This window comes from Hippopotamus amphibius, chromosome 17 (assembly GCF_030028045.1).
Source record: "Hippopotamus amphibius kiboko isolate mHipAmp2 chromosome 17, mHipAmp2.hap2, whole genome shotgun sequence".
NCBI classification, from domain to species: domain Eukaryota; kingdom Metazoa; phylum Chordata; class Mammalia; order Artiodactyla; family Hippopotamidae; genus Hippopotamus; species Hippopotamus amphibius.
In genome coordinates this window covers 21033506-21060642 of record NC_080202.1, presented here as the reverse complement: position 1 = coordinate 21060642, position 27137 = coordinate 21033506, and the positions used below count along the sequence as shown (strand labels likewise).

The window sequence follows — 27137 nt, the reverse complement described above, 5'->3', positions numbered from 1 at the left end:
AGTACAAACGACAGGAGACCTTCAACAGAAGCAGTGGCTCAGCAAGCACAAGGACTCTACAACAGTGGGCTGCTGATGGCAATAGAAGCTGATGTGGAGCTGATAGACTTTGGGATAAAATCTGTAAAGGGATGGCATTTCTACTTTTCAATGCTAACATGTGTGACTCTCCACAACTGCATCTTTTGATTATTGACGTTCTTATATTTTTTATTTTTTTTTAATAATTCAAGTTTCTGGGCTTCCTAGGTGGCGCAGTGGTTAAGAATCCACCTGACAATGCAGAGGTCACGGGTTCGATCCCAGCTCCAGGAAGATCCCACATGCCACGGAGCAACTAAGCCCGTGTGCCAAAAAAAAAAAAAAAAAAAAAATTCAAGTTTCTTTTATTTTTATTTTATTTTATTTTTGGCAGTGCTGTGCGGCATGTGGGCAGCATGTGGAATCTTGGTTCCCCAATCAGAGATTGAACTCATGCCCCCTGCAGTGGAAGGGCAGAATCTTAACCACTGGACCACCGGGGAAGTCCCCATATATTTTTTAAAACTCGGATTTTTTTTCTAAAATGAAATAAAATAAATGTGCTCAGTGAACAACAACAACAAAAAAAGTTCCATCTCTTGCTGCCAAGGAGGAAGGCATGTGTAGGAATGGGGCTTTCCCTTTTTTTTTTTTTTTTTCCATTTTTCTGATAACTAATCCTAAGGACCATCCCTGCCCCTAACATGGGCTACGTGAGCTCAAAATTCACTAAACACTTTGACTTTCTTTTTGAATTTAATGCCTCACCACTGCCCCTCTAGCTAGCCAGGCAGTCATGGCTTTCCCACTTTTCAGATGAAGAAAGTGAAGCTTCCAGAGGGAAAGTGACTAGCTCAATCCACAGGCCAGCAGATGCCAGGGCTGGCGCTCTACAATGGAACTGGAGTGTTCTATTTACCTAGGCAATCTGGTTGCTCAGCACTTGGGGGCTTCTACCTCCAGAAGCCCAGACACCTCACTAGTCCCTCTTGTGCCACAGAGGACGGGTCTCCCTGAGCTGTGCCCCTTCCCCCACAAGGGAGTAGTCCCTGTAGTCCCCTCCCCAACCCAGGTTCCCTCTGGCCCCCCTAGAAGAAGGGGATGGCCTACGAAAAATCAGTCGATATCACTGACATCAACAGGTTGATGTTCAAGTGCCCATGGCTGGAATATCCAGAAAGGACCAAAGGTGAGCCTGGAATGGACAGGAGTGGAGTCAGGGATAGGGACCTGAAAAGGAAAGCTCCCTGGCACCCCCTCCTGGGCAGGGGTCTGGGTGATGTCAGCAGATCCATGGGAGGAGTCAGGGCAGACCCTTGGACACTTTCAGGGCTCCCCACGGCCCTCGAGGTAAGTTTCCAGGGCCCTCTAAGGTGGGACGTCTCTGTTGTCTCCCCAGCTCCTGCTCCCTCATCTGCATCCCATTCTTACAACTCCGAGGTTGTAAGGTGTTCCTCGTGCCCCCTGCTCCTCCCCCTCCTCTGTCTGGCTACCTCCTGCTTGCTCGGACACTTCACTTGTGTGTAATCTCCTCTGGGAAACCCTCCCTGCTCCTCCCAACCAGGTCAGGGACCTCTCATCTGGACCATTTGTGCCTCTATCCATCTTCACCTTTGTTTCCCTTTGTTAATAAACAGTTCTGTCTCACCAGCTAGACCAGTGGTTCCCAAAGTATGTTCCCAGGACCAGCAGCATCAGTATCTTGTTAGAAATGCCAATTCTCAGGCCACGCCCCAGGTTTACTGAATCAGCACTCTGGGGATGAGTCTTCATCTGGGGGTAAGGAAATCTGTGTTTTAACAAGCGCGTCAGTTCTGATGCACACTCAAGTTTGAGAACCGCTGAAGGAGACCAGCGGTTTTCACCATTAGCTGCACTTTAGAATCCTCGGAGGAGCTTTCTAAAATGCCTGGGCCCTTTCCTTGGAGAAGCTGATTGAATTAGTCTGATGTAGGACTGAAGCATGTTAAAAATTGCCTCAAATAATTCTACGAGGGTGAGTCAAAAATTATCCGCACGCTGGTTATATTAAAACTTCTGTTGGCCGCACTGTCTTATCAGCGCTTTCCGTTCAAGGCTACTGTCTCCCCAGTCACTGCTGTGCAGGTGTGACTGTGTTACATCAGTTCACTTGTAACTGCAGTAGGAGCAAAAATGGATGCCCTACTTGTGATGTGCACGAAAGAAGAGCAGTGTGCAGTGATTCGTTTTTTGTGGTCTGAGGCTGTACCTGGTGCTGTTATTTACTGAAGACTTTGTCCGCACACTTCTCCCCACACTGTCGACACTCTGCAAAAACTTCATTTTGAGGTGTTAAAGCATCCTCCCTATAGTCCTGATCTTGCTCCATTGGACTTTCACTTGTTTGGTCCCCTGAAAGCAGCCCTATGAGGACGAAGATTGACTTCTGATGAAGAAGTAAAGACAGCGGTGCATTCGTGGCTCGCAGGTCAACCTAAAACATTGTTTAATGAGGGAATACGAAAATTTGTTGACAGGTGGACAGAGTGCATTGAAAAGCAAGGCAATTATGTTGAAAAATGAAGTATTTGTCTTTTCTAAAAACTAATTAAATTCTACAGCCAGAGTGCGGATAATTTTTGACTCACCTTAGTAATACACAGCCAGGGTTGAGAACCATTCTGCTAGACCAGTGTTCTTCCAATTTCAACGTGCATGGGAATCTTGCGCAAATGAAGATCCTGACTCAGTAGGTCTGGGGTGGAGCCTGGGATTCTGTATTTCTGAGAAGCTCCCAGGCTATGGCAATCCTGCTGCTCCTCAGACCAAGATACCAGAAAAGTATGAGTCCCCTAACGACAGGAATTATGCCTTATTTACCTCCCAGTGCCTGATACCGTGTTTGCTGAATGTTAATACTAAGTAAATGAAAGCCTGGAAGGATGACTCTTCAATTCACCTTTGTCATTGCTGTCTCGTTTGTCCCACAGAACTCAGAAGAGCCACAGCTCCTGTTCTCCTGCCTTTGTCCTGCCACCAGGTAAGACCCCTAACTTCTGCCACCCCGGGAGCTTGTTGAAGTAGGAGGGGCAGCAGACTGTCCCTTCCCATTAAGGCTAGTTTATAGAACCCTGACACTCACCCCTGGGGCTGCCACTAACTCTGTGTGACCTTGGACAAGTCACTTTCCCTCTCTGAGCCTCAGGAGCGGCCTCTGTCACAAGCCACCCCCTGTCCAGCGCCCTCTGTCGAGTTGCTATGAGATAATAAGGCTTAGGCTATGCAGGCAGTGCTTAATAACGAGTCATTTTTATTAACACAGGGGTCCTCCTCATTAGAGTTGCCAGATAAAATGGGATGCCTGATTAAACCTGAATTTCAGCTAAACAATGAATATTTTTTAATATGAATATAACCTAAATATTGCCTTCATTACCTGGAATTGAAATTCAATGAGACATCCTGTTTTTTCTTTGCTTGGTTTTTTGTTTGGTTTTGTTTTTTTAATTAACTAATTTATTTATTGGCTGCATTGGGTCTTTGTTGCTGCACGTGGGCTTTCTCTAGTTGTGGCAAGTGGAGGCTGCTCTTGGTTGTGGTGCACAGGCTTCTCATTGCGGTGGCTTCTCTTGTCATGGAGCATGGGCTATAGGTGCGACAGCTTCAGTAGTTGTGGCACATGGGCTCAGTAGTTGTGACTCGCAGGCTCTAGAGCACAGGCTCAGTAGTTGTGGAGCATGGGCTCTGTGGCATGTGGGATCTTTCCAGACCAGGGATCGAACCCGTGTCCCCTGCATTGGCAGGTGGATTCTTTTTTTTTTAAAGCTCTTTATTGGAATATAATTGCTTTACACTCTTGTGCCAGTTTTTGAGGTACACCAAAGTGAATCAGCTGTATTTATACATATATCCCCATATCTCCTCCCTCCCGTGACTCCCTCCCACTCTCCCTTATCCTGGCCCTCTAAGGCATCACCATCATTGAGTTGATCTCCCTGTGTTATGCAGCAACTTCCCACTAGCTATCTATTTTACATTTGGTAGTGTATATCTGTCAATGCTACTCTCTCACTTCGTCCCAGCTTCCCCTTCACCTCCCTCCAACCCCGTGGTTCTTAAGTCCACTGTCTACATCTGGCAGGCAGATTCTTAACCACTGCACCACCAGGGAAGTCCCTGCTTGGTTTTTATTAAATCTGACAACCCTATTCATATTGAGTCAATGCCCCATTTTCTGAAGTCATGACAATCACCTGAGAACTCTTACGATGATCTTCTTAGTCACCACACGGGGAACCACTGGCTGAAGCCCCTCTTCCTTGTTGCTCAGAGATCTGTTGTAGAGACAGGAGGGCTTGAGAAGAGACAGGAATGAATCTTAGCTAAGCCTTCGGAGAAAACCCCTGACCCATCCAAAACCCTCCACTATAACCAGAGCTGCAGTTTCACAATTGTCTAAGAGATAGATTATTTGAAGAAATCCTGCTTTTCCAATGAAACTGTTAAGTTCCATGAGAGCAGGGATGATAACTGTATCCCCGGCACCTAGTGCTTGGCACATGGTAGGTGCTCAATAAGTATCTGTTGAATGAATGAGCCGCAGCCTGAGTTTCCCCCCTCTTTACTTCACATCTCCCTTGCCCCTTGCCTTTTCATCTCCTTGCCCAGATGACTTTTTTCGAAGTACTCTGAGATGCTCAACTAACCAAACTGTGTACAGTCATCCCTCAGTATCCACAGGAAATTATTGGTTCTAGGACTCCTGCGGATACCAAAATCCATGGATACTCAAGTCCTGTATATAAAAAGGTGTGGTATTTGCATATGACCTATACATGTCCTCTCTAGATTACTTATAATACCTAATACAACGTAAATGGTATGTAAAGAGTTGCCGGGTACATGGCAAATTCAAGTTCTGTTTTTTGGAAATTCCTGGAATTTTTCTTCAAATACTTTCAATCCACAGTTGGTTGAATCCGTGGGTGTGGAACCTGCAGACACAGAGGGCCAACTGTCCTCAGATTAACTTACAGACCAGCAAAGCTTCTCAATCTTTATGTGATTTGTTCTTCACAACCACCTTGGCAGGGGTACAGAACAAGGATTGTTAGTTCCATTTTGCAGATGAGAAGACTGAGATCTTGGTGGGGTGAAGTACCTTTCTTGAGTCACACAGTGGGTTAGGAGGTGACTGTGACTTCAGCTCAGATGAGAGGCTGAAGGGCGTTTCCCTCGTCTAGTCCTTTCTCACCCTGGCCCTTTTCCTGGCTGAGGTATGTCCCCTGTGACTGCTCTGCCACTCACACCCCCCAGATGCCAAAGGAGGAGTTTCCCCCAAGTCCGGAGTGCTGGAGGCAGCACCCGAGCAAGCCCAACTCCGTACCTTACTGCTACTCCCAGAAGCCTGAGATCTACACACACTGGCACACCCTGTATGATCAGCGAAAGGAACGGGAGGCCCAGAAGATATTGTGGAAAATGAGAGATCACCCTAGGTGTGTTCTGCCCCTTCCTCACATGCCCTCCACATCCAGGAAAGGAAGGAAAGAGAAGAAAGACGTGGAGTGGGGCTGGGGGTGGGGCAAGTCAGCCTACAGATCCCAGAGGAGACGCTGGGCTAGAAGGAGGCTGATCTTTCTTCCACTGGTCCCACCTCTGAGCTGGGCTGAGGACCAGGGGCAGAGGAGAGTTTGTGAAGTAAGGAGGGAGCGAACAAGGTGACCGGGGCTGCCTGTGCAATTTCTCACACAGGTACCTCAAAGAGGGTACCATCATCCAAAAACTCCATCTCCCCATGAGCAAGCTGATTATAAAATCTCAGATGGAATCCAAGCCCTTAGACCCTACTGGGGACCCCCTGAAGTGGCAAAGATTAAAGGTCAGGGACCATGGTGGGGGATGGGGGAGGATGGGGAGACTCTCTTTCTGTGCATGCCCTAACCTCGTGCTCACACAATCCTTCCGCCCTCAGTCCCTGCCTGCAAAACGGAGGGAGGGGAGGAAAGGGATTGGATGAGCTCCTTCCAGCTTGAAAGTATAGTTGTAGAACTATATTTGTCCCTTTCTTCCTTCCCACTGGCTCCCTTGGATGGACAGGAACTCACAGAAAGCCTGAAATCTCCCAGGGATGATGAGCAGCTCTATGCAGCACAGGTGAGAAGTGGCGAGGGCAGAGGGGCGTGGTTACAGGTAGGAGCTGGCTGAGCTGGAGAGTAGAAAGATGCTTGAGGTGGAGGGTGGGGGTGGAGTAATGTTCCAAGAACAAACTCCAGCTGTTCCAGAGGATGGTAACTCCTGGCGGTGGTGTCCAAGGCCTCTTCCCCTTCCTCTAACCCTGTTCCTGCAGGCTCTGGGGTGCCTGGGAGTCAGAGACAAGTTTATCATGGAAGCACTATGGCAGGTGGTGAGTCTGGGGCTGCACGCAGTCCAGGAGAGGAAGAAACAGGGCCAGAGGTGTGTAGAGCACTGGCACAAGGCACAGACAAGGCTCGCCAGGGTCAAGGACGATGGGTCAGATCCAGGGAGGAGAGAGCCCCCTTGTGCGGCATGTCCCCTCCTCATGCCCTTGGCCTCTTTAAAGGACAGCTTGACCTAAAAGGATGGGAAGGGGGAATCTGAAGATCCCCTTTGTCTAACAGAAAAGATGCAGAACTGAAAAGCCAGGAGAAAACTGGGACTGAGTTCATTTTCTACCTGAATCAATGCCTGTGCCTATATGCCAATTTACAACGGGGGGCCTGTTCTTACCCATAACTTCATTTAAATCTTCCGATATTAGGAATAGGTAGTAGGAGCTGCATTTCTCTAGTGAGAAAATGAAAGTTCTGAGAGGCCAAGTGACTTGCCCGAGGCCACGTGGCTACCAGATACCAGACAGGGAAGTGAACCAAAGTCTCACTCCCAAGTCGTGTTCCTTCCATCGCACCATCCCTGACTGTACCCTGTGTTTGAGCATAAACAGGTCACTCTCTAGACCTCGGTTTCCTCGTTTGTAAAATTAAAAGTTAAGCTGAGATGATCCTGAAAGCTCTAACTTTCCACCATCTTATGGCAATGTTCCCACCCACCGGCTCTTAAATCAGGCCCAAACTGGCCCAGAGAAAGTGAAGTATGAGGCCTGTCGAACCCTGGCCATCCTGGGTGAGTATGCCCTCTCCCTGGGTGGGAAGAAGCGGGAGGTGAGGAAGGAGGCAGGGCAGCCACTCTCCCCTCTGGGGAAAGACAGAAGGGAGTGGACTGTACACTCACTGCAACCCAGCCGTCAGCAGGGTCTGGGAATTGTCCAAGGTCCTGTTGGGCAGAGAGAGGAAGGTGGGGTGGAAAGGGAGAAGAGACTGAGGGTGGGGAGGGGCAGGCTCCAGGAACTGCGGTCATGTGCAGCCAGCTGCTCTGGCGTCCCGGGGGCCCGGGCAACCTTGGGACCTAGTGCTGTACTTGGAATTCCGTCTAATGGATTCTGGCAGAGAGGAGCAGCCCGAAGCCTCTGCCCTGACCTGAGGGTCCTCCTGTCCAGGCTGCCTGAATAAGCACGTGATCCAAGTTCTCATCAAGCAGTTGAAGGGGCGAAATGAGGGGCGAAGGAAGGATACTCTGACAGCGCTACGGGCGGCTCTGAAGTCCTGGGCTGCTGGCCCCAAAGACCAGGTGACCGGGGGGAGAGTCAGTCACTGGGGCGAGGAAAGACAAGGTAATTGATGGTGCTGGCTGAGGGTTAAGCCAGGGAGAAGGTAACCTCCCTCCTAGCTTGGGTGGGGGCGGAACTTGTCTTTATAGAGTCCCCTGTGGAACAGGTTCCCTGGACAGAAGCACTGGCATAGCCACTTAACTGCTCATACAACCTCTGAAGAGCCAGCCTTCAGCGCTATTTGTCCATCTCTAAAATGGATATGGCGGTTGTCCCACAGCACTGTTGAGAAGATTAAATGAGATAATGTATGTAAAGCACCTAGTTCAATGCCTGTGCTCTTTAACTGATAACTCATCATCACCATCATCCTTAAAATAATCAATTAAGGGAAAACCTCTGCCAAGAGGGGACAGGGACCAAGAGGGTCTGCAGACGCTACTGGAGATTTTTCCCCTTTAGGGTCCTCTTACTTTGACCCTGTCACTGCTCCATGTAAAACAGAATTCATCGCTTCATCCATGTACTCAACAAACATATATTAAACAGCTATCGTGTGCCAGACACCATCCTAGGCCGTTGGAGTATGTCAGTGAACCAAACACGCAGAGATCCCTGCTCTCAAGGGGCTTACATTCTAGTGGGATGAGACACGTAATAACCAATGAATTTACGTATCTAAGTACGTTAGAGGTGACAAATGCAAGGGAAAAATTATGTAGCAGGCTGAGAGTGATCAGGAATGCCAAGTGGAGATGAGATGGGTTGCAATTTTAAACATTTGCAAGTTGTTGTTTGAGCACAGACAAGAAGGTGAGGGGTGAGCCTTGCAGATGCCTGAGAGAAGGTATGTCCGGCAGAAGGACAAATGAAGGCAAAGGCCCTAAGGCGGGAGCACACTTGGCATGGTCAAGGAACCACCAGGTGGCCATGTGACAGAAGTGGAGTGGGAACAGAGAAACCAGGAGGAAATGAAGTTGAGTCAAAGACGTTAACAGGAGACTAGAATATATGTGGCCTTCTGGATGACTTGAAGTATTTGAGCTTTTACTCTGAGTGGAACAGGTGTTTGAGCAAAGCAGTGACATGATCTAACTTATGTTTCAAAAGGTCCACTCTGACTGCTGTTTGAAAAAGATGGGCAGGGGGTGGGGGATGGGGGCAAAAATAGAAGCAGAGAGACCAGTTAGGGGCTGTTGCAGCAATCCTGGTGAGATGTGATGGTGGCTTGGACCATGCTGGTTGTGTGGTAAGGGTTGGCAAGAAGTTATTAAATTCTGGATATATTTGTAAAGTGAAACTCTGACAGGTTAAATGTGAGTTATAAAAGACAGTGAGGAAACAAGGATAAAGCCAAGGTTTTTGGCCTCGAAATAGAAAGGATGGAGTTGTCATCAGCTAAGATGGAGAAAGCTGCAGGTAGAACAGGCTTGGAGGTAATATCAGAAAGCCCAATTTTGGACAAGTTATGTTTGAGATTCTACAGGACCTCCAAGGGAGACAGCAAGTAAACAGCTGGGTATACAATTTGGAGTTTACAAGTCTGAACTAGAGGAAGAAATCTATGAATTGTCAGTATATAGGTAGCATTTAATGTCATTCAACTAGATGAGATCACTAAGAACCAAGAATCAAGACTTGGGGGAACCCCAATGCTCAGAGGTCAGAGATAAGAGGAAGAACCAGTAAATACTGAGAAGTGGCCAACAGATAGGAAGACAAACAAGAGTGCAGTATTCTGAAAATCAAGTGAAGAACATATATCAAGGAAAGGAGACAAATCAGCCATATCAAATAACATAAGCACTGAGAATCCATATGATGGATTTAACAATGTGGGAATCATTGATTACCTTAACAAGCACCATTCTGGTGGGGCAGTGGGGCTGAAGGCCTGAATGGAGTGGGGTTAAGTGAAAATGGGAGGGGACTTCCCTGGTGGCACAGTAGCTAAAAGACACCATGCTCCCAATGCAGGGGGCTCAGGTTCGATCCCTCGTCAGTGAACAGATCCCACATGCAAGCCACAACTAAGAGTTCACATGCCACAACTCAGGAGCCGGTGAGTCGCAACTAAGGAGCCTGCCTGCCACAATTAAGACCCAGAGCAACCAAACAAATAATTTTTTTTTTTAAAGAGAGAAAATGGGAGGAAAGACGTTAGAGATGGCAAGAATGGAAAACTCTCCAAGTTTTGCTGGAAAGAGCTGTAGTCAGCAGCAGGGGTAAATTCTAGGAAAAAGAAAATTAGCAGCATGTTTCAAGGCTGAGGAGTAACGATCCAGTCATTAGGAAAATGATCATTTTGAAGAGGGTGGAAAGAACTGTGAGGCAATGTTCCTGAGCAGATGAGAAGGACTGAGTTCGGACACATGAGCAGAGAGACTGACTATAGATAGGTGGTCATGGTCTACAGTAACAAGTGGAAAGGAAGAACACACAGGTGCAGGTGTTGAAAGTTGGACAGAAGTGGTGGTAAGTGTCTCTGAAACTTCTTTTCTAGTTGCTTTTATTTTTTTTCAGTAAAGGAGGAAGCAAGGTCATCAACGTAAGAAAATAGAAGAAGAAGTGTTAGCAGTTTCAGAGGAATGAGTATGAATTAGGAGGTTAGGAGAGAGAATTGCCCAGGGGAAAGCAGTCTGATCACTAGGCAGCCTCAAGGGTTTACAGGAGGTTTGTGCTCATACATTTCAAGCGAGATTAGTCATCACAACTTTGTTTTCCTCTAGGAAATGCAGGCACAGAGTCAGTAGAGAGTTGAGTACAAAGAACCCAGAAGGGGTAAAGGAGTTGAGGGAGCAGGACCATGAAACTGAAGCTGGATAAAGAGGGAAAAAAGTGAGGAGCAGTGAAAAGGTGCTCAATGAAATGTTAGTCTTTGTGGAGTTTAACAATGGTTGACATCAGAGGACAACCAGAAAGATGGGGCTGGGGCGGGGGCGGGGGGATGGTGTCATAGAGAAGTTGCTGTAACAGGTAATGATAGAGTCTCTCTCTGTGGAAATTAGTGGCTGACATAGAGGACAAGGTGACTGGAGGAGGGGCATTGCATCAATGGCATGTATATTTTTTCAAATGCCAGGAATTAAGACAGCAGGAGTGTTAAAGAGAGTAACATTGATTCATCCACTAGAAAAAGTCATAGAGAAGTGAAAGGATGTGACCTAGGAGCAAGTAGATGACAGCAAAAATAAGGGAATGGCTAAAATAACCTCATGATGTGAGATTCACTTCAGGGAGGAGGGAGAATGGTCTGGAAGCAGTAATGAATTGCCCTCCTAACAAAGCCTGGCCGAAGACATAGTCCCACCACCCGTGTCCCTCTTGTCTCCCTCTCAGCGGACTCAGGTCGAGGAAGAAGAGAAGCTGGTGCCTGTGCTGCAGAGGCTGATAAAGAAGTCAGTGAACAAGACAGCGGTGGAGGCGGCCCTGTGCTTGGGGTTCCTCAGGCCCTGTAGCAACACAGCCCGAGAGTTCCTGCTGCAGTGCCTGTGCCAAGGGCCAAAGACCCAGCAGATGAAGGTGTGAGGGGCAGGAGGCTGGGCCCCCGGGGAGCACTGGGGAACCAGTGCTGCTGTTGGTGGGGTCTGCACCCTGTCATCCTCATCCCAGAGAAAAGATGCTTCAGCAGGAGCACCGCAGTGAATATGTATGTGCACGAGTACGGGGCTGTGTGGACTTAGTGTGCACACGTCTGTGTATACTCACTGTGCATGGGTGTTCACTCATGTGTGTGCATGTGTGTGCACACGTGAACTTGTGCTCTCACTCACGAGGCCACGAGGGAGGAGAAAGGACCCCACGTGTTCCCTACAAGTTTTAGCCCTCAAGCCTGCCTGGCCATCCAGACGCCTCTTGGTCTGGTATACCCCACCCCATCCTGCCCACCCCCGCAGGCACTCAGTATGCTGGTCAAGATAATGGGCGTGTGCTCAGCCACAGTCATCAGGACCATCCTAGACCAGCTGTGCCATTCCAGTGTCCTTGAGGTGAGCTCCAGGGCTGCCTAGCGCCCTTCATTCTCCAGCACTAGGATGGGGCTGCGGATGAGGAAGGAAGTCTATCCTTCAAGGGTCCCCCACCCCTGCCCTCAGAACCGTTTTGAAGCCGCCCAGATGCTCAAGACCATTGGGCTGGAACAGATCCAGGCAGAGGGCCTGGAAGGACTCACATTTGACCTGCTCAGGAGGAAGACGTATGATGAACCCTTCTTCGTAAGTGAGATCAAAGTTCCCAAGCCCAGGCAGCACAAACCTGCCTCTCCACCTTTCTCTAAAGACCCCCCCACCCGGGCCTGGCTCCCACCACACTGCCCCCCACAGCCTCACATTCACCCTAATGCAGGCCCTGCTTTCAAGCCACCTTGCTTTCATGCGGGCAGCTCTCTCAGCTTAAAATGCCCTGAGTCATCCCTCCCTCCTCTGCAAGGTGGAAAACTGCCGCATGCTTTCAGTTCCACTGGTTAGTAACTCTCTCCTTCATCTTGTTAAAATATGATTGCCCCGCCCCTTCCAGGCCAGTCCAAACGACACCACCTGTGGGAAGTTTTCGCAGATCACCACGGACATAATCACCCTGCCTTCCTCCGTGCTCCCTTGCTTGTTATCTTCGTATAGCTTGCTACAAAACCAGCCACAGAACTGCTAAAGACATTCTAAAGTGTGAATCAGATTGCAGCTCACCTCTGCGTAGAACTTCTCAATCGCTCCCCAAGCCCTCGGGAGGGCTTACACTGCCCTTCACCACCCAAGGCCTGCCCACCTCTCTAGCCTCACCACACTCCTGCTCAGAGCCACACACCAGCTGTGCTTAGGAACACGTCGTCCTGATTTACACCTGTGGACCCAGCATAATTACTCAGAGTGCCCCATTCTGAAGAGTCCGTTTGCTCACCTAGCTAAACTGAACTATTTTCTGTTCCCTAAACTCTCTGTGCTCTCTCTTGCCTCCAGGCTTTTGTACATGCTCTCCTTCTGCCCAGCAAATTTGCCCCCAGCCCTCTGCCTGGTTAACTCCTACTCATGCTCCAGGTTTCAGCTGAGGCATCACTTCCTCCAGGAAGTCTTCCTGGTACCCAGACTGAGTTAGGAGACCCTCCTCTTGCCCCTACACTTAGTTCAGGAGTGTGACTGCCTGTTCACTTGTCTGCTTCCCCCACCAGACCATGAGCTCCTTGAGGCAAGAACCATATATGTAGCACAAAGCAAACATTCAATAAAGGTTTGCGAAGCACTTAAGGGTACACCCCTGAATCCTTGTCCCACCTTAATCCCTCTTCAGGCTGTGAGGCAGGCTGTTGCTGAAACTGTGGAAGAGCTCAAGATGAAGCCCACGATGATGAACTTGGTGGAGGCGTGAGTGGCTTGGGCTGGGAGCTAAATCCGAGGCTGTGGGAAGGGGACAGAGGGTCAGAGAGAACTGAGAACCTACGGCCCGTTCTCAGCTCTCACTTGCCTGTGCCCCTGGCCAAGTCTTTAACCTCTGGGCTTTTCTGCATCTGTAAAAAGGGGCTGATAATACCTACCACTCAGGGTTGCTATAAAGCTCAAATTAAGATGAGGACATGAAAAGGACTTGTGAAAGGTAAAGTTCTGGACATATGCGAGTCCTGATTGTCATTTAGTGCCCGCTGGAAAATTTTAGTACCTACCTTTCCCCTCCCAGCCCCTTTCCAGACCCAAGAAACAAGAAGGAGAAGTTAATGAAATTAACAGCACTTATCAGCCTTGTGCCTGACTCACTCTGGACTGTAAGAAGCAGCCAGCCTTCCTCCCCTTCCCCTTAAGTGGACGACAACACACTCACTCCCTTCTCCAGGCAACTGATGAGCTCAAATGCCCTTGCACGCCAGGAAGCAGTCATCTCTTTGGTAAGGCCAGCTCCGCTACTCTGACCAGATGTTTGTTTGTTTGTTTGTTTTTCTATCCCAAGGCTCAAACTTTAATGACCAGATGTTTTGATGGCAGTCCAGCAGAGTTACTGAGGGGAAGAAAGGGCTGTAAAGTCTGGGGAGGTTGTTTGCTTGATATTTTATTTTAGAATTCCAGCCCTACCACGAGTTTGGGAAAACTTTTCTTCAGGATTGGAGGTGGGTGGGATGAGGGACAGGAGAAGGGTGGGAGGGGCATTGCTTAGATGTTGCAGAAACTATCTTGACTCTTCTGGTGAAAAAATTGTACCAGAACCCAATGCAGTGGCCCCAAAAGGCAGGGAAAGGGCTACCTCTGCTGGGAAGCCATATCTCCTCTCCAGGCACAGGGTCATCGCAAGGGCACTAGGATGGAAAAGAGCATAGACGGGACATCTTCCTGGGGCCAGCTATTTAGGCGCCCTCATCCTGCCTTTGCCAGGGCGTCCTGGGGATCCGCAGCCCACAAGTGTTCCATTTGGTCCTGGACATGCTGGATGTGGAAAAGAACCCATCTGTGAAGAAGAGTGTAAGGCATCCCTGCCCACCTCTCCTCAACCCTTCCTCCAAGCCTCTCCCACCTATCTTCACACCACATGCTCTTTGTCAGGGGGGAGGAGACGGGAATAAGTCCACAGACACTGTCCCTTGACCTCATTCCCTAGGACCAGAGTGGCCTGTAGCCAGAGCTCCCCCTCCCCTCCCCGCACTAGCCTGAAGTGAGCCAGCCACAGGGCCTTTGTTTCAATGCAGCTACAAGAAACATTAATTCTTTTGGCCTCAATTGATCCCTGGATCCAAAACAAGCTGAAGAACAAGGTTCTCTTTGTGTATGAGCCTAAGACCAGCACGAACGTAGAGCTCACAAGGTTCTGGAAAGAGCCTGAGAAACCAGAAGAGTTAAATATCCAAGACTTTCAATGTGCACAGCTGAACCCCTTGTTTCTTACAAAGTCCAGTGCCACGTCAGACCAACAGAAAAAGTTAAATGCCCAGAAAGGGTCTGGTACCTCTGCCTTCCCGTCCTGTTTCTCTAAACCACAACAACTCAAGTCACAGGCCACAGGGTCCTGGACACCAGGGATCAGGAAACAGCTCCAGATTCTTGCTGAGACTTCCAATTAGGTCAGTTCTTTTGCCCAAAGCTCTCTCCTTAAAGATGCTTCTCAGGCTCCCCCGAGAAAACAATCTATACTTAAACCTTCCATGAATAAATGAGTGTCACTCCACTACCACCACTGTTGCCTTCATCATGGGCTGCACTGAAACAAAGGTCTCCTCACTCCTGGCTGGTCGCTCCTCCACTCAGCCACATGTCCTTTCCATGAGACAAAGCTGCCCTGGATGGCCACCCTGCCTTCCTAACTCAAGCCCTTGTCTAAGCCCAGAGTTTGATGACAAAGCTGAAGTTGAGCCCTCTGCCCAGAGGGGGCTGCTGAGGGGAAAATGGGAGAAAATCCTGGAAAGCTTGGCTCTTGGACCATTTTCTCTTACTAACCTGCCCCTCCCCCTCTCCCGTCAGTGGTCAACAGATAAATTAGGCTTACTCAAGATCAACCATCCTCTCTGCTGTCTTTTCTCCTACACCTGCTTTCTACCTACCTCAGGGTCATTCGCTTTAACAGACTCTGTTTACTCTCTTAAGATTGCCTTAGTTTCTCCATTATTTTTACTGAAGGCTTCACTTTCCCTTTGCCAGTAGAACCGGTCACACCAATCCCAAAAGGCTACATCCTCCATCAAAAAAGGAAAAGCTCAGACTTTGGAGTCAGACAAACCTGAAATCAAATCCTAGGATCCATCAATCACTTGATCTTTGACTTTGGACAAGTTACTGAACCTTTCTATTTCCTCACCTATAAAATGAAGAAAATAATGCAGACTACTTCCAAGGGCTCCTATGAGGATTAAACAGTAATATAAAGCCTAACGGCACCTGGCATTCCATAGTAGGCCCTCAAACGTGGGCTTCTCTCTCTTTTCATCTCTTCAGTATTGCCATGTGAGCCTGTGACCACCAGAGATTTAAAAAGTCCTGCTACCCTCTTTTACTCCCTCAGTCTTATTGCGTGGTCTAATGAGAGGTCAAGTTCTTCCCATCGAGCAGGAAAGGCCAAAGTGAAATGAATGTTCCCTTCTACTTCCCCACATTCCAGGTTCTAGAGTAGTCCAGTTATTCTGAATTCAGCACGGTGTGTGTCTGAGATTTATCTGCCCACCTGCCCCACCATTTCCAGATTCACGTGTTGCTTCACAGAGTTGTAAAGTAAAAACCAAAAGAGTCATTTCACTATTCTGGGGCATAAGCAACACTGCTTCTAATAGTGTGGCACGAAGACCAAAGATGGAAAAATGATCTTTTCCTCTTTTGCCAACTCTGCAGTTTTGCGCCAGTGAGCAACCTAACCCAAATTTTCCTGGGCCTTGACATCCTATGGGTACAAACAAGGCCTTATTAACCACAAACTTCAGGCTCTCGACTCCAGCAAAGTCCTGCCCACAGATCTCCAAGCCCTCTTCTTCCATACTTCTGGGTCTCTCCAGGGGATATCTCATTACTCAGCCAGATACCAGTTCAGTTTCTGCTCAGAAGGACCTCAATCTTAATTTCAGTCCGCACCAGAAGATTTAAGGCAGCACCGAACACAAAGGTCTGCATAGAGCACCTAACACCTGGTATGCCACCAAGGTACCAGAGCCTTGCCAGTACCAGAGCTACCTAGACCTAATATTCTTAGAAACACGCTTAATCCAAGCTGTGGCCAGCTTCTCTCAGAGGCCTGAAATGCCCACTCTTCTCGGCCATCAGGATCTGCTGGGACTGATTTTTGGACACCATCCAAAATGCAAGTCCCCTTCTTCTCTCTCCTCCCTTTCTAATGGGATCTCTGGATACTACAACTGATGGCAAAAAAAAAAAAGATTTATACCCTCTACATCTTCCTCAAACATTCTCACCCATCTCTGTGCTGTAACCGAAATCTGGCTCTTGAACTGGCCTCTTCTCGAAACGTCAAGTACTGCTCATCCTCTTACATTCCTTCCAGTGTCACAATGTCCTGTCATTGTTTCTCTGAGGATCTTGGCTCTCAAACCAGCCATCCCACCCTCTGGCCCACTTCCCTATTTCCTCTCATTCATTGTCCGAACCTTAGTCTTGCTATCACCATCCCAATGGACAACCATCCAACACCTCAGCTCCTCAGTCCTTGAGCTCAACTGCAAAGGCTTTTCCCTTTCACGTCAGCTACCCACTTCCATGGCCACACTTAAGACGCTGTCATCCCCAGGGATTGCTCCATCTCCAAAATCATGAACATCCACTTTCTGACTCAAACCCCTTATCTCTCCAGCTCTTTTTATCCCCTACCAGGCCTTTGAATCTCATCAATAACACTAAGCTCATAAATAAATAAATAAAATTAAAAAAAAAAAAGAGGAACATAAAAAAAATAAAAATAAAAATAACACTAAGCTCTTGACTTCCCTGCATTCTCCCTGTTAGCCCCCTCTCGCTTTTAAAATTTCTTCTCAGCCTGGACTCTGTTCATCAACCACTATTCTCACTTACTTCCGCTATCATCTCTCTGACTAGTAAAATCCCCAACCCTACATCAAATTGCCTCTGACCCGATAACCAGGTTGCTGATTATAGAGGAGAAAACTCACATCCATAGACTTGCTCCCCCAAAATACCTGCCTCCTGTCTTAACTGAGCCCTTATTGCTATCTGGCAATTTTATGGGTTCCTAGTCACAATACTTTCCTACAATGGTTATTTCAAGCCTTCTATGCTCTCTTCACATTTCCTACAGTCTCTTCAAACTTTCCATCATATTACCTCCCTAACTCTCAGTAGACCATTATAATTTCTCTTCAGGGAAAGGAAAAAAAAGACATCAGATGAAATCACCTCAACTTCCTGCCACCTCTGTTGTAAGAATCCTTGTATACAGTAGTTAAGAGCACAGGCTCTAAGGCCAGATACTCTGGTTAGTATCCTAGCTCTGTAACTTAACTAGAGGTGCGATCTTGGGTAAGTTGCTTAACCTTCCAGAGTCTCTGTTCCTCAACGTCCTTTCTGAAAGCCCCTTCCAGAAGCAATCAAATTCATTTACACCATTCACCTCTTCTGTGACTGCACATTCAAAGGGAATATTTTCCCCTATATCTCCTCGCCTCACAGCATTCTTGAGAATTAAATGAGTTAACATATACTGATGGTTCATAAGTGCCTGGCACACAGTAAGCTCCCAACAGATGTTAGTCATTTCTTACTACTGTTATCAGCATCTGCACTTATTCTTACCTCCGATTACAACGCAAGAGGCACACTCCTCTTCTGAGGCAAAATCCTCCACCAGTGTTCTGGATGCCATTCCTTCAAGGAATTTGAATATCAATTATCCCCACTTCCTTCCAAATAGTGTATTAACATGATCAATTCCCACCCATCTTAAAAATAATCTCCCACAAACCCATACCTCTGTCTAGATGCCGCCTCTTCTTACCTCATCCCACCTCCGATTACTCTTCAACATCAAGATTCTTAAACAGTTGTCCACGTTACCTGGCTCCATTTCTCTAATTTCTACTATTCATTACCCTACTTCAGTTTGGGTTCAGAATTTAATTCTCCACCAAAACTGCTTTTGCTAAGACAGCGGTTCTCAACAGGGGCAATTTTGCCCCCCAAGGGACTCTTGGCAATGTCGGGAGATATTTTTGGTTGTCACAACTGGGGGCTGCTACTGGTGTCTTGTGGTAGAGGGCAGGATGTAGCTAAACAACCTACATAGCACAGGGCAGCCCTCCACAACAAAGAATTCTCCAACCTAAAATGGGAGTAGCACCAAGGTTGAAAAACCCTATGCAAAGATAATTTACAACCTTCGTATTGCTACCTATAATGAATGCTTTCTATCCTTTATATGACCTGGCCAACTTGAGCACTTGACACCATTAGCTTCTCTCTCCTTGAAGTCCACTCTTCCCTTGGGTTCCACTGACACCTCACTGGTCATTCCCAGTCTGTTTCGGTATCCTCTTCCATTACTTTTTTTTTTCTTTTTTGGCTGTACCAAGTGGTTTGTGGGATCTTAGTTCCCCAACCGGGGATCAAACCTGAGCCTTTGGCAGTGAAGGCGTGGAGTCCTAACCACTGGACCGCCAGGGAATTCCTTATTATCTATTAAATATTGATATTTCTCAGCATTTTATCCTAGGCTCTTCTCTCTCTACAGTCTCCAAAACCATTAGAATTGGGGTTTCTGTTTTTTAAATGTCCCAGGCCTCAAAGATTCCACTGTTTTGGAGTAGAGCCCAGACATCTTTTGCATTTTAAAAAAGTTCCTAGCTAATTCTAGTATTCAACTAATATGGAAAACCACTATTCTAGACAGTCTAGCTTTTAATCATATCCACTCTTATCACTTTAATTACCATTTATATATTAATGACTCTCAAATTTGTAATAGATTCTTTCATTTAGTCAATATTTATTGAGTACCTACTCTGTGTCTGACACTGTTCTAGGTACTCGGGTAGAAGAGTTAACAACAGGAGCAGTTCCTTACTCCTCCTGGAGCTTATATTCTATCAGAGGAGAGAAATTAACCACCAAAAGATCCCTTCATATAGTGATAAGTACTGTGATGACACTATAAGAGGTGATGTGAGACTAGAAGAGGAAGTATTTTGGATAGGAAGGTCAGCAAACACCTGGGACGGAGGGTGGGATCTGACCCAATGTTGTCATAAAAGGAGTCAGCCTGTGAATATGAGGAAAGGAATCCCGGACATAGCATGTGCAAAGATACTAAAGCAGAAGCACATTTGGTACCATCAAGAATTAGCAGCAATAAGGTTAAGGGAAGGCTAGCATGGATAAATGTTCTACAATAAGGGTACAGAGAAAAAGGCCAGATCATACAGGGCTTTGTAAGCCAAAGGAATTTATAGCCTACATACAATGGGAGGTCACTGGAAGGGTTTTAAAGAGGCATGACATACAGGCTGATTCACATCTTCACAATATTGTTTGGCCGCTGTGTGACAAAGATTTTAGAGGGGCAAGATTGTGGGGGACCTATTAATGGGCTATTGCAATTATCCAGAAAAGAGATGACTTGTAGCTTGTACCAGGATTGTAACCTAAGAATACAAAGATGGTTTCAGGATATATTTTGGAGGTAGAATTAAAAAGACCTGCAAATATAGGATGTGTGAAAGAGAAATCAAATGTAAATTCTAAGTTTTTTATCTAATCTGATCTGGGTGGATGAAGACTGAGATGAGGCAGACTAGGAAGAGAGAAACTGATTTGGAGATAAAGTTCTGTTCTGTCCCAGCGGAGTCACCAAAAAAAAGTTACATTAAATATATCCTAGTGGAAAGGCCAAGTAGGCAGCTGGATACAATCCAGAGTTAAGGGAAGAGGACAAGACTGGAGACATACATAAATTTAGTGTAGTCATCACTGTATTAGGTGGTATTTAAAGCCACAGCCTGAATGAGTTCACCCAGCATAAAAGTGAGTGTAAATAGAAGAAAGGGGATCAGAACAAGCTGAGAAACTTCTAACATGTACAGGGCAAGTAAAGAAGCTAGCAAAGGAGACAGAAGTCAGTAAAGAAAAAAATCAGTGATGCGTAATGTTGAATGCTACTGTTCTCTGAGCTGCGGATTTGCACACTCAGCTGCCAATTCAATGTCCCTACTTTGAAGTTTCACAAGTGCCCCCAAAATCTACTTATCCACAACTGAATTCATTTCCCTCATCTTGCTCCCAAATCTGTTTCCTTTTCTGGTGTTTCCTACTTCAATGAACAGCACATCTACCCAACTGCCCAAGCCAGAAATGACTCTTCTCTCCCCACTACATCTGCTGTCTAGCCAAATCCTGTCAAATTTCCCCCTTCATCTCTCAAATCTATTATCTCCTCCTCATCCAGTCACTATCTGAGCTCAGACTAGTATCATTTCTCACTTGGTGTACCATTCTGTCTCCAGTCCAGCCTCTCTACAAGGCAGCCATAATTACCTTTCAGTTGATGCCACTCAGGCCACTTATCTGCTTAAAATCTTTAAATGACTCCTCAAATGGAGGCAGGGGGAATGAAATGCAAGGACCTTATCATAGAGCTGGTTTACCTCCCCAGTCTTATCTTTTGCATGCCCATTCTTGAACTCCTTCCTCCAATCATAATGCACTACATTCAATTCTCAAGTGCACAGCCTGTCCCTCACTCTTTTAACGCCTGGTTTATAATTTGTTCATGTCAGTTTTCTACTAGGAACACCATTTCCTCACCCTAGCCTCTTAACTTAGCCAATTCCTATTCTTCCCTCAAGACTCACCAAGCCTTCCCAATCCCACGACTGGATTAAGTATCCTTCCAACCAGCCCACAAAGCACCTTGCACTTACTCCTACTGAAGCACTTATCAGACTACATACTGTGTGCCTGCTTGATGAGCAATACACCCAGCATCTGATGCAGTGCCTTACCCTTGGTAAGGGCAGGAAAATGTTTTTTAAAGAGTATCGAATAACATGCTAGGTACACTGGTATCTTAACCCTGGTTTGTCAAACCCTTACTCTTTCTACCTACCCCTTACACCTCCATATTCCCAGCATCTAGAACACTGTCCTAAATAAATGGTTCTCAGCTGTAAACTGACTATACCAAAATCACCTGGTGACCTGAATATAAATTAAGATTCCCAGCTCTACCTCCCCCTACCCCCCAATTTCTGATCCAGTAGACCTGGGGTGAGGCCTAGGAATCTGGAATTTTGACAAACTCCTCGGGTGGGTCTGACATGCAGTCATGCTTGGAAACTACTATTCTAAACGGAGCTCAATAAATATTGTTGGAAACAACATTTTCATTTCATGAAGTTGATTTCCTAATTCTTTAGGGTTCGAATCTGCTGTAACTGCATCCTGAGCGTGACAAAACAATGCACTAGTGTACAAAAGTTCACAAAACAAGCATCCTTTATTGCAGTATTACAAAACACTTTCCATTGGCAATATTTTACAATGCACTTAGCTTCAAGGGTTGGGAAGGAGAAGGTTGGAAACTAAAGGGGGATATTTCAATGGACATTTCTAAAAGAAAAACTGTCCCAGCCCTCCCAACCAAATAAAAATCCAAATGTCACTTAATTTCACTACCCAAGAAGAGGCCACGAGGAAAGCAGCAGGCAAAACTCTGGCAATTTCACCATGGATCATGTCAGAGACAAAAGAACATTCAAAACAGTCATCAGTATGGTCGGTTGCGCTGATCATTTCTGTAGTCGTTTCTAGGAATGAAAAATAAAGAGCCAGACTAAATTCTAATTTTCTACCAAGGGGGGAGCATCAGACACTTCTTCAGGGTGCTAGTGACTGGCATCAGCTTGACAATTTCTATAAGAATGACACCATGCCCAATATATTTCTCTACTCCTAGAAGGTGCCTACTAAATGCCTAATTTATCAACTTCAGGACACAAAGTTCCTAGAAGCTTTGCTATCACTAACTCCCTTAAATTTTCCATCTAGAATAAGGACTCTAAACCACTGTGGTATTTCAGGTTAGAGACTTTGCCATTTCAGCCCTCTAAAAAGAAGAGTAGCGTAGAGGAATAAGCAAGCAAACACTTTCGTGTAAGAATTCTGGATCTGCCACTTACTATGAGATCTTGGAAAAGTTACTCAACATTTCTTACTCCGTACAATGGGAAGTACATTTACCTCTGGGGCTGACAGAAGGACTGAAACTAAAGTATACAACCACTTTCACAGGATTAGCCACACAGTAAGAAGTGCTCAATAGATGATGATTACTAATAGCTAACAATTATACAGTGATTACCATGGCCAGCAACCGTTGTAACATAATCTAACACAACTCCACAAAGGAGATATCATTAGCCCTATTTTACAGATGAGACTACTGATGCTTCAAAAGGCTAAGTAACTTGCTTAAGGCCACACAATAAGTAGTGGAGCCAGGATTTCAAAGAAGATAGTTTGTCTCCAAACTCCATGCTCTTAACTATATGCTATACTAATCCTTGCTACCCTATACCTTCTCTGGTGTAGAGATGCTTAGTATAGTCATTGAAGTTATTTTACATCACTGGTTATTCAGCTTTTTCTGCCTCTATACCTTTCACATGCATAGCACACTCCCATCAGTATCACCAGTGATTTTCATCTGGAAAAGGTGTAATAGAATCTCCAAAGAAACAACTGCAAGTTAGCATGTGATTTGAAAAAGCACACCCCTATTAAAGGTGTGCTCTCCCCTCACTTAGATTAAGAATCCCTGATTTACATACAGTTTCAAATCATCTCTCAACCTCAATCATCTTTAGCTATGAGACAGAATACACACACATTTGCATACATTCATACAAACATAAAGATCATGAATAAGAATTTCCAAAATAAATTTTAGGAACTGCTAAGCAGGGAAGTAAATGGATCTTCTCCATCCTAATTGAAAGAGTTGACTATGGGAAATGCAAGTTCTAAAAAACTGGTCAAGAAGAAAATGTGATGAAAAGGGCTCAGACTCTAAAATCTAGGAGCAGTGAGGTGAAAAGGTTAGCAAGCACATTCTAATACTCACCTTCCTCCCATTTTGCCTCCATAGCCACCTCGGTCTCCTCCATAGCCTCCACCACTCCTGTCTCCTCCGTAGCCTCCACTTCGGTCCCCACCGTAGCCACCACCACGGTCTCCTCCATAGCCCCCCCCACTTCGGTCTCCACCATAGCCTCCTCGGTCTCCACCATAGCCTCCTCGGTCTCCTCCATAGCTGCCTCCTCGGTCTCCTCCATAGCCCCCCCCACTTCGGTCTCCACCATAGCCTCCTCGGTCTCCTCCATAGCCGCCTCCTCGGTCTCCTCCATAGCTGCCACCACGGTCTCCTCCATAGCCGCCTCCTCGGTCTCCACCATAGCCGCCACCACGGTCCCCACCATAACCACCTCCTCGGTCCCCACCATAACCACCCCCACTTCTGTCTCCACCATAGCCACCCCCGCTTCTGTCTCCTCCGTAGCCACCGCTGCCACTTCTGTCTCCACCATAGCCACCCCCACTTCTGTCTCCACCGTAGCCGCCTCGGTCTCCACCTCTGCCCCCACGACCTCTGTAGCCCCTCTCTCCACCGTAGCCTCTTCCCCGGAAATCTGCAAGGTAGAAATGCAAACTAGTAAGGCCAGCAGAATAATGGAAAGGCTCCTTAGTGCTAGTCAGAAGATTAATAGCATGCAGATGCTGTTAAAGGCTGACCCACCTCCTCCTGAGGGACGAGAGTCCTCTGGTCTGGGCTCATTGCACTGATTGCAAGAATTCCTTCGAGCAAAGTTCATATTTCCACATGACCTGAGAAAGGAGGAAAATAAAATGCTCAATAGTCTCCAATGGATTCAGAACTCCCTCTTGCACCTTCCAACCCCAATCCCAACTCCTACATTCACCAAAATAAATAGGATACTTACGGATTAGGGCAAACCCAGTCCCCACTTTTGGGGTCTCCACCTCTCCCCTGAAAGCCTCCACGGCCTCTATATCCTCCACGGCCTGAGGGAAGTAAGGAGTGGGGAGGAATCAGTAGCAGACATTAACAAAGCAGAGGAAAAGCATCAGATGAAAGAACTAAGGGCAAGTGCTCATCAATAACTGGGCAACCCCCCAAAATTAATCTCTTATGGTAGGACTCCATGATTCTTTGATTTGGGGCTTTCAAGGCAGGAAATATGGAAGAAGATCCCAAGGCACACATTACAATGCAAATAATACACTAAAAGAACTTCAAAGTCCACTTTCTATAGTACTCTCCTTAGTTTGAGAATTTCAGTGTTAAAGGTTAAGTGAGAAGACATACTCCAAATTTAAGGAGTCAGACACAACAGAAATGAATGAGTTGGCAGTAACTATCAATATATCAGGGAACTCACAAACTGCTCAGATTAACTACCTAATCAGGTGTCATTTAAACAGCTACCTTCTGATTTCCAGGTGAATGACAAATTGCTTTATATTGCTTTCCAAAGGGATTTCTAGAACCTTCTTCCACCACTTTCTTAGCTATTATGACACCTTATTTACCTAATCTCCTATTTTGTACCTCACTTTAAGATAGAAGGAAAAAGACCTACAGGGAGAAAGAGGTAGTAGCAAGTTCACACAATAGGGACAGAACATGGACTCAAATGCAAACCCTTTGTGTAATACCCAGGCCTGTGAGCAACAGCTATCTCACCTCGTCGCCCACCTCCACTTCCACCTCCTCTCATGAATTCAGGTCTTCTGGTAGCAAAGGACACTTTAATGATGTTGCCATGGAATTCTTTTCCTAAAATAAAGGAAACGGTTTTGAAGAAATGCTACCCCACATCTCCACCTCTCCACAAAAATATAAAAGTGTCTTGGAAATCTTTAGTTTCAGAGGAATAACTGACATGTTCTCACAGAAATTCAAACCACTAATGTTCCAAAGAGTCAACGTAACTGTACTAGAACATGACACAATCTACTGAATAACTGAACAGAGCAGACCTGTCACTGAGAGTCAGTCATTTCTTACTAAGCACCCCCTGCCAAAACAAAAAAAAACCCACACCTAACATTTTTACATGAAAAAAGCCAAGTACAAACAATGTATGTAGTATGCTACCATTTCTTTTTTTTAAAGGGAATGAGTGTGTGTGTGCGCACGTGTATGCATGTGTACACATATGCCTGTATAGACACTGCCTATTGTGCTTAACTCTCAGTACGTGAAAAGAAGGAAAGGAAACTCATTGTTTACTATATACTCTTGGTACCATCTGAAATGTTTTTTACCTTAGACAAATAGCATCTTTAAAAATAATGTGTGCAGGGGACTTCCCTGCTGGTCCAGTGATTAAGAATCCGCCTTCCAGGACTTCCCTGGTGGTGCAGTGATTAAGAATCCGCCTGCCAACGCAGGGTACACAGGTTCAAGCCCTGGTCTGGGAAAATCCCACACACAGCAGAGAAGCTAAGCCCGTGCGCCACAACTACGGAGCCTGTGCTCTTGAGCTTGCAAGCCACACAACTACTGAGCCCCTGTGCTGCAACTACTGAAGCCTGCACACCTAGAGCCTATGCTCCCCAACCAGAGAAGCCATCGCAATGAGAAGTCCGTGCACTGCAATGAAGAATAGCAAAGACTCAACATAGCCATTAATTAATCAATTAATTAATTTTTTTTAAGCAAGCATAATCTCATTTTAAAATAAAATAAGAATCCACCTTTCAATGCAGGAGACGCAGATTCGAACCCCAGTCGGGGAACTAAGAGCCCATGTGCTGCGGGGCAACTAAGCCCGCACACTGTAACTACTGAGCCCATGCGCCCTAGAGCCCATGCGCCACAACTAAAGACTCTGTACACTCTGGAGCTCGCGCACCACAACTAGAGAGCCCACGCCACAACTAGAGAGCCCACACACTCCAACTATTGAGGCCACTCACTCTAGAGCCCACGAGCCAGAACTAGAGAGAAGCCAGCACACTCCGCAATGAAAGATCCTACACGCTGCAACAAAGACGCTGCGTGCCACAACAAAGACCCTACAAAGCCAAATAAACAAATAAATATTATAAAACTAAAAATGTGATTACTTATATACATGCACACATACCCATATTCTGCTGTCCCAGAGCCTTAGAGACAGAAATTAATCTTTTCATTTTATATTAAACAAGAGAACAGACATATAAGGAAAAGATAACCAAGGATTCACAAAATAGCTATAAATCCAGGAGTCGCAGTACTCTCACCAAAGCCCTAACCGTTGTGACTGGCAACCTTCACAATGTCACAAACACTTTTATATAGGAAACCACCCATGGATCAGTATTTCAAAAGCCGTAAAAAGACATGTTAAGATCGGAACTATGGGGTTATGAAGAGGCTCATTTGCCCTATGGGAGAAAGGCACAATAATTTTTTAACATATCATAAGCTAAATAGTTTTATGACTCACAGAAACTTGAAACAAGCAGAAAAGTGCGGGAGAATAGACCTAGCCTTGGGCTTCCCTGGTGGCACAGTGGTTAAGAATCTGCCTGCCAATGCAGAGGACATAAGTTCGAGCCCTGGGCCAGGAAGATCCCACGTGCTACAGAGCAACTAAGCCCATGCGCCACAACTACTGAGCCTGCGCTCTAGAGCCCATGAGCCACGACTATTGAGCCCACATGCCGCAACTACTGAAATCCACATGCCTAAAGCCCATGCTCCGCAACAAGAGAAGCCACTGCAATAAGAAGCCCGCACACTACAATGAAGAGTAGCCCCCCACTCTCCGCAACTACAGAAAGCCCGAGCGCAGCAACAAAGACCCAATGAAGCCAATTAAATAAAAAATAAAAATTTAATTTAAAAAAAAATAGACCTAGCCTTGAAGAACAAGGTGATGGGCCTGATTAGTGCAAAAAAGTAAAGAAAATGGAAGTGAGAACACAGTATCATAATCTCATCTTTGAAGAAGAAATGAAATTATGTACTAGAAGAGACAGGTGCAATAATCTTGGAACTGGAAGGGACAAGCGCCTGTCAATCCAGCATTGTTTAGTACTTC

General features: G+C 46.3%; 2 protein-coding genes across 3 annotated transcripts in view; one reads left to right on the top strand and one right to left on the bottom strand.

Annotated features, from left to right (window-relative positions):
• The first annotated feature begins 1122 nt into the window (after positions 1 to 1122).
• Positions 1123 to 14642, top strand: HEATR9 (HEAT repeat containing 9). Its single transcript, XM_057713810.1, has 15 exons — positions 1123 to 1210; positions 2973 to 3022; positions 5299 to 5480; positions 5737 to 5863; positions 6082 to 6138; positions 6332 to 6388; positions 7068 to 7125; positions 7499 to 7629; positions 10949 to 11131; positions 11506 to 11598; positions 11704 to 11823; positions 12890 to 12963; positions 13427 to 13478; positions 13960 to 14046; positions 14271 to 14642. The coding sequence occupies exons 1-15, from the start codon at positions 1123 to 1125 to the stop codon at positions 14640 to 14642; spliced, it is 1731 nt and encodes a 576-aa protein (XP_057569793.1).
• A 6859-nt stretch (positions 14643 to 21501) lies between these two features.
• The window catches only part of TAF15 (TATA-box binding protein associated factor 15), a 28641-nt gene continuing 23005 nt past the window's right edge, over positions 21502 to 27137 (bottom strand). The window contains exons 12-17 of one of the 2 annotated variants that reach the window (XM_057715157.1): positions 24788 to 24880; positions 24024 to 24105; positions 23819 to 23907; positions 23370 to 23711; positions 23147 to 23318; positions 21502 to 21830 (exon numbers count right to left, since the gene is read on the bottom strand). In XM_057715157.1, coding sequence (XP_057571140.1) covers positions 21791 to 21830; positions 23147 to 23318; positions 23370 to 23711; positions 23819 to 23907; positions 24024 to 24105; positions 24788 to 24880 — 818 coding nt within the window. In that variant the 3' untranslated portion in view covers positions 21502 to 21790. Of the gene's footprint in view, positions 21831 to 23146; positions 23712 to 23818; positions 23908 to 24023; positions 24106 to 24787; positions 24881 to 27137 lie in introns of both variants that reach the window. The other variant, XM_057715159.1, reaches the window with a different exon arrangement.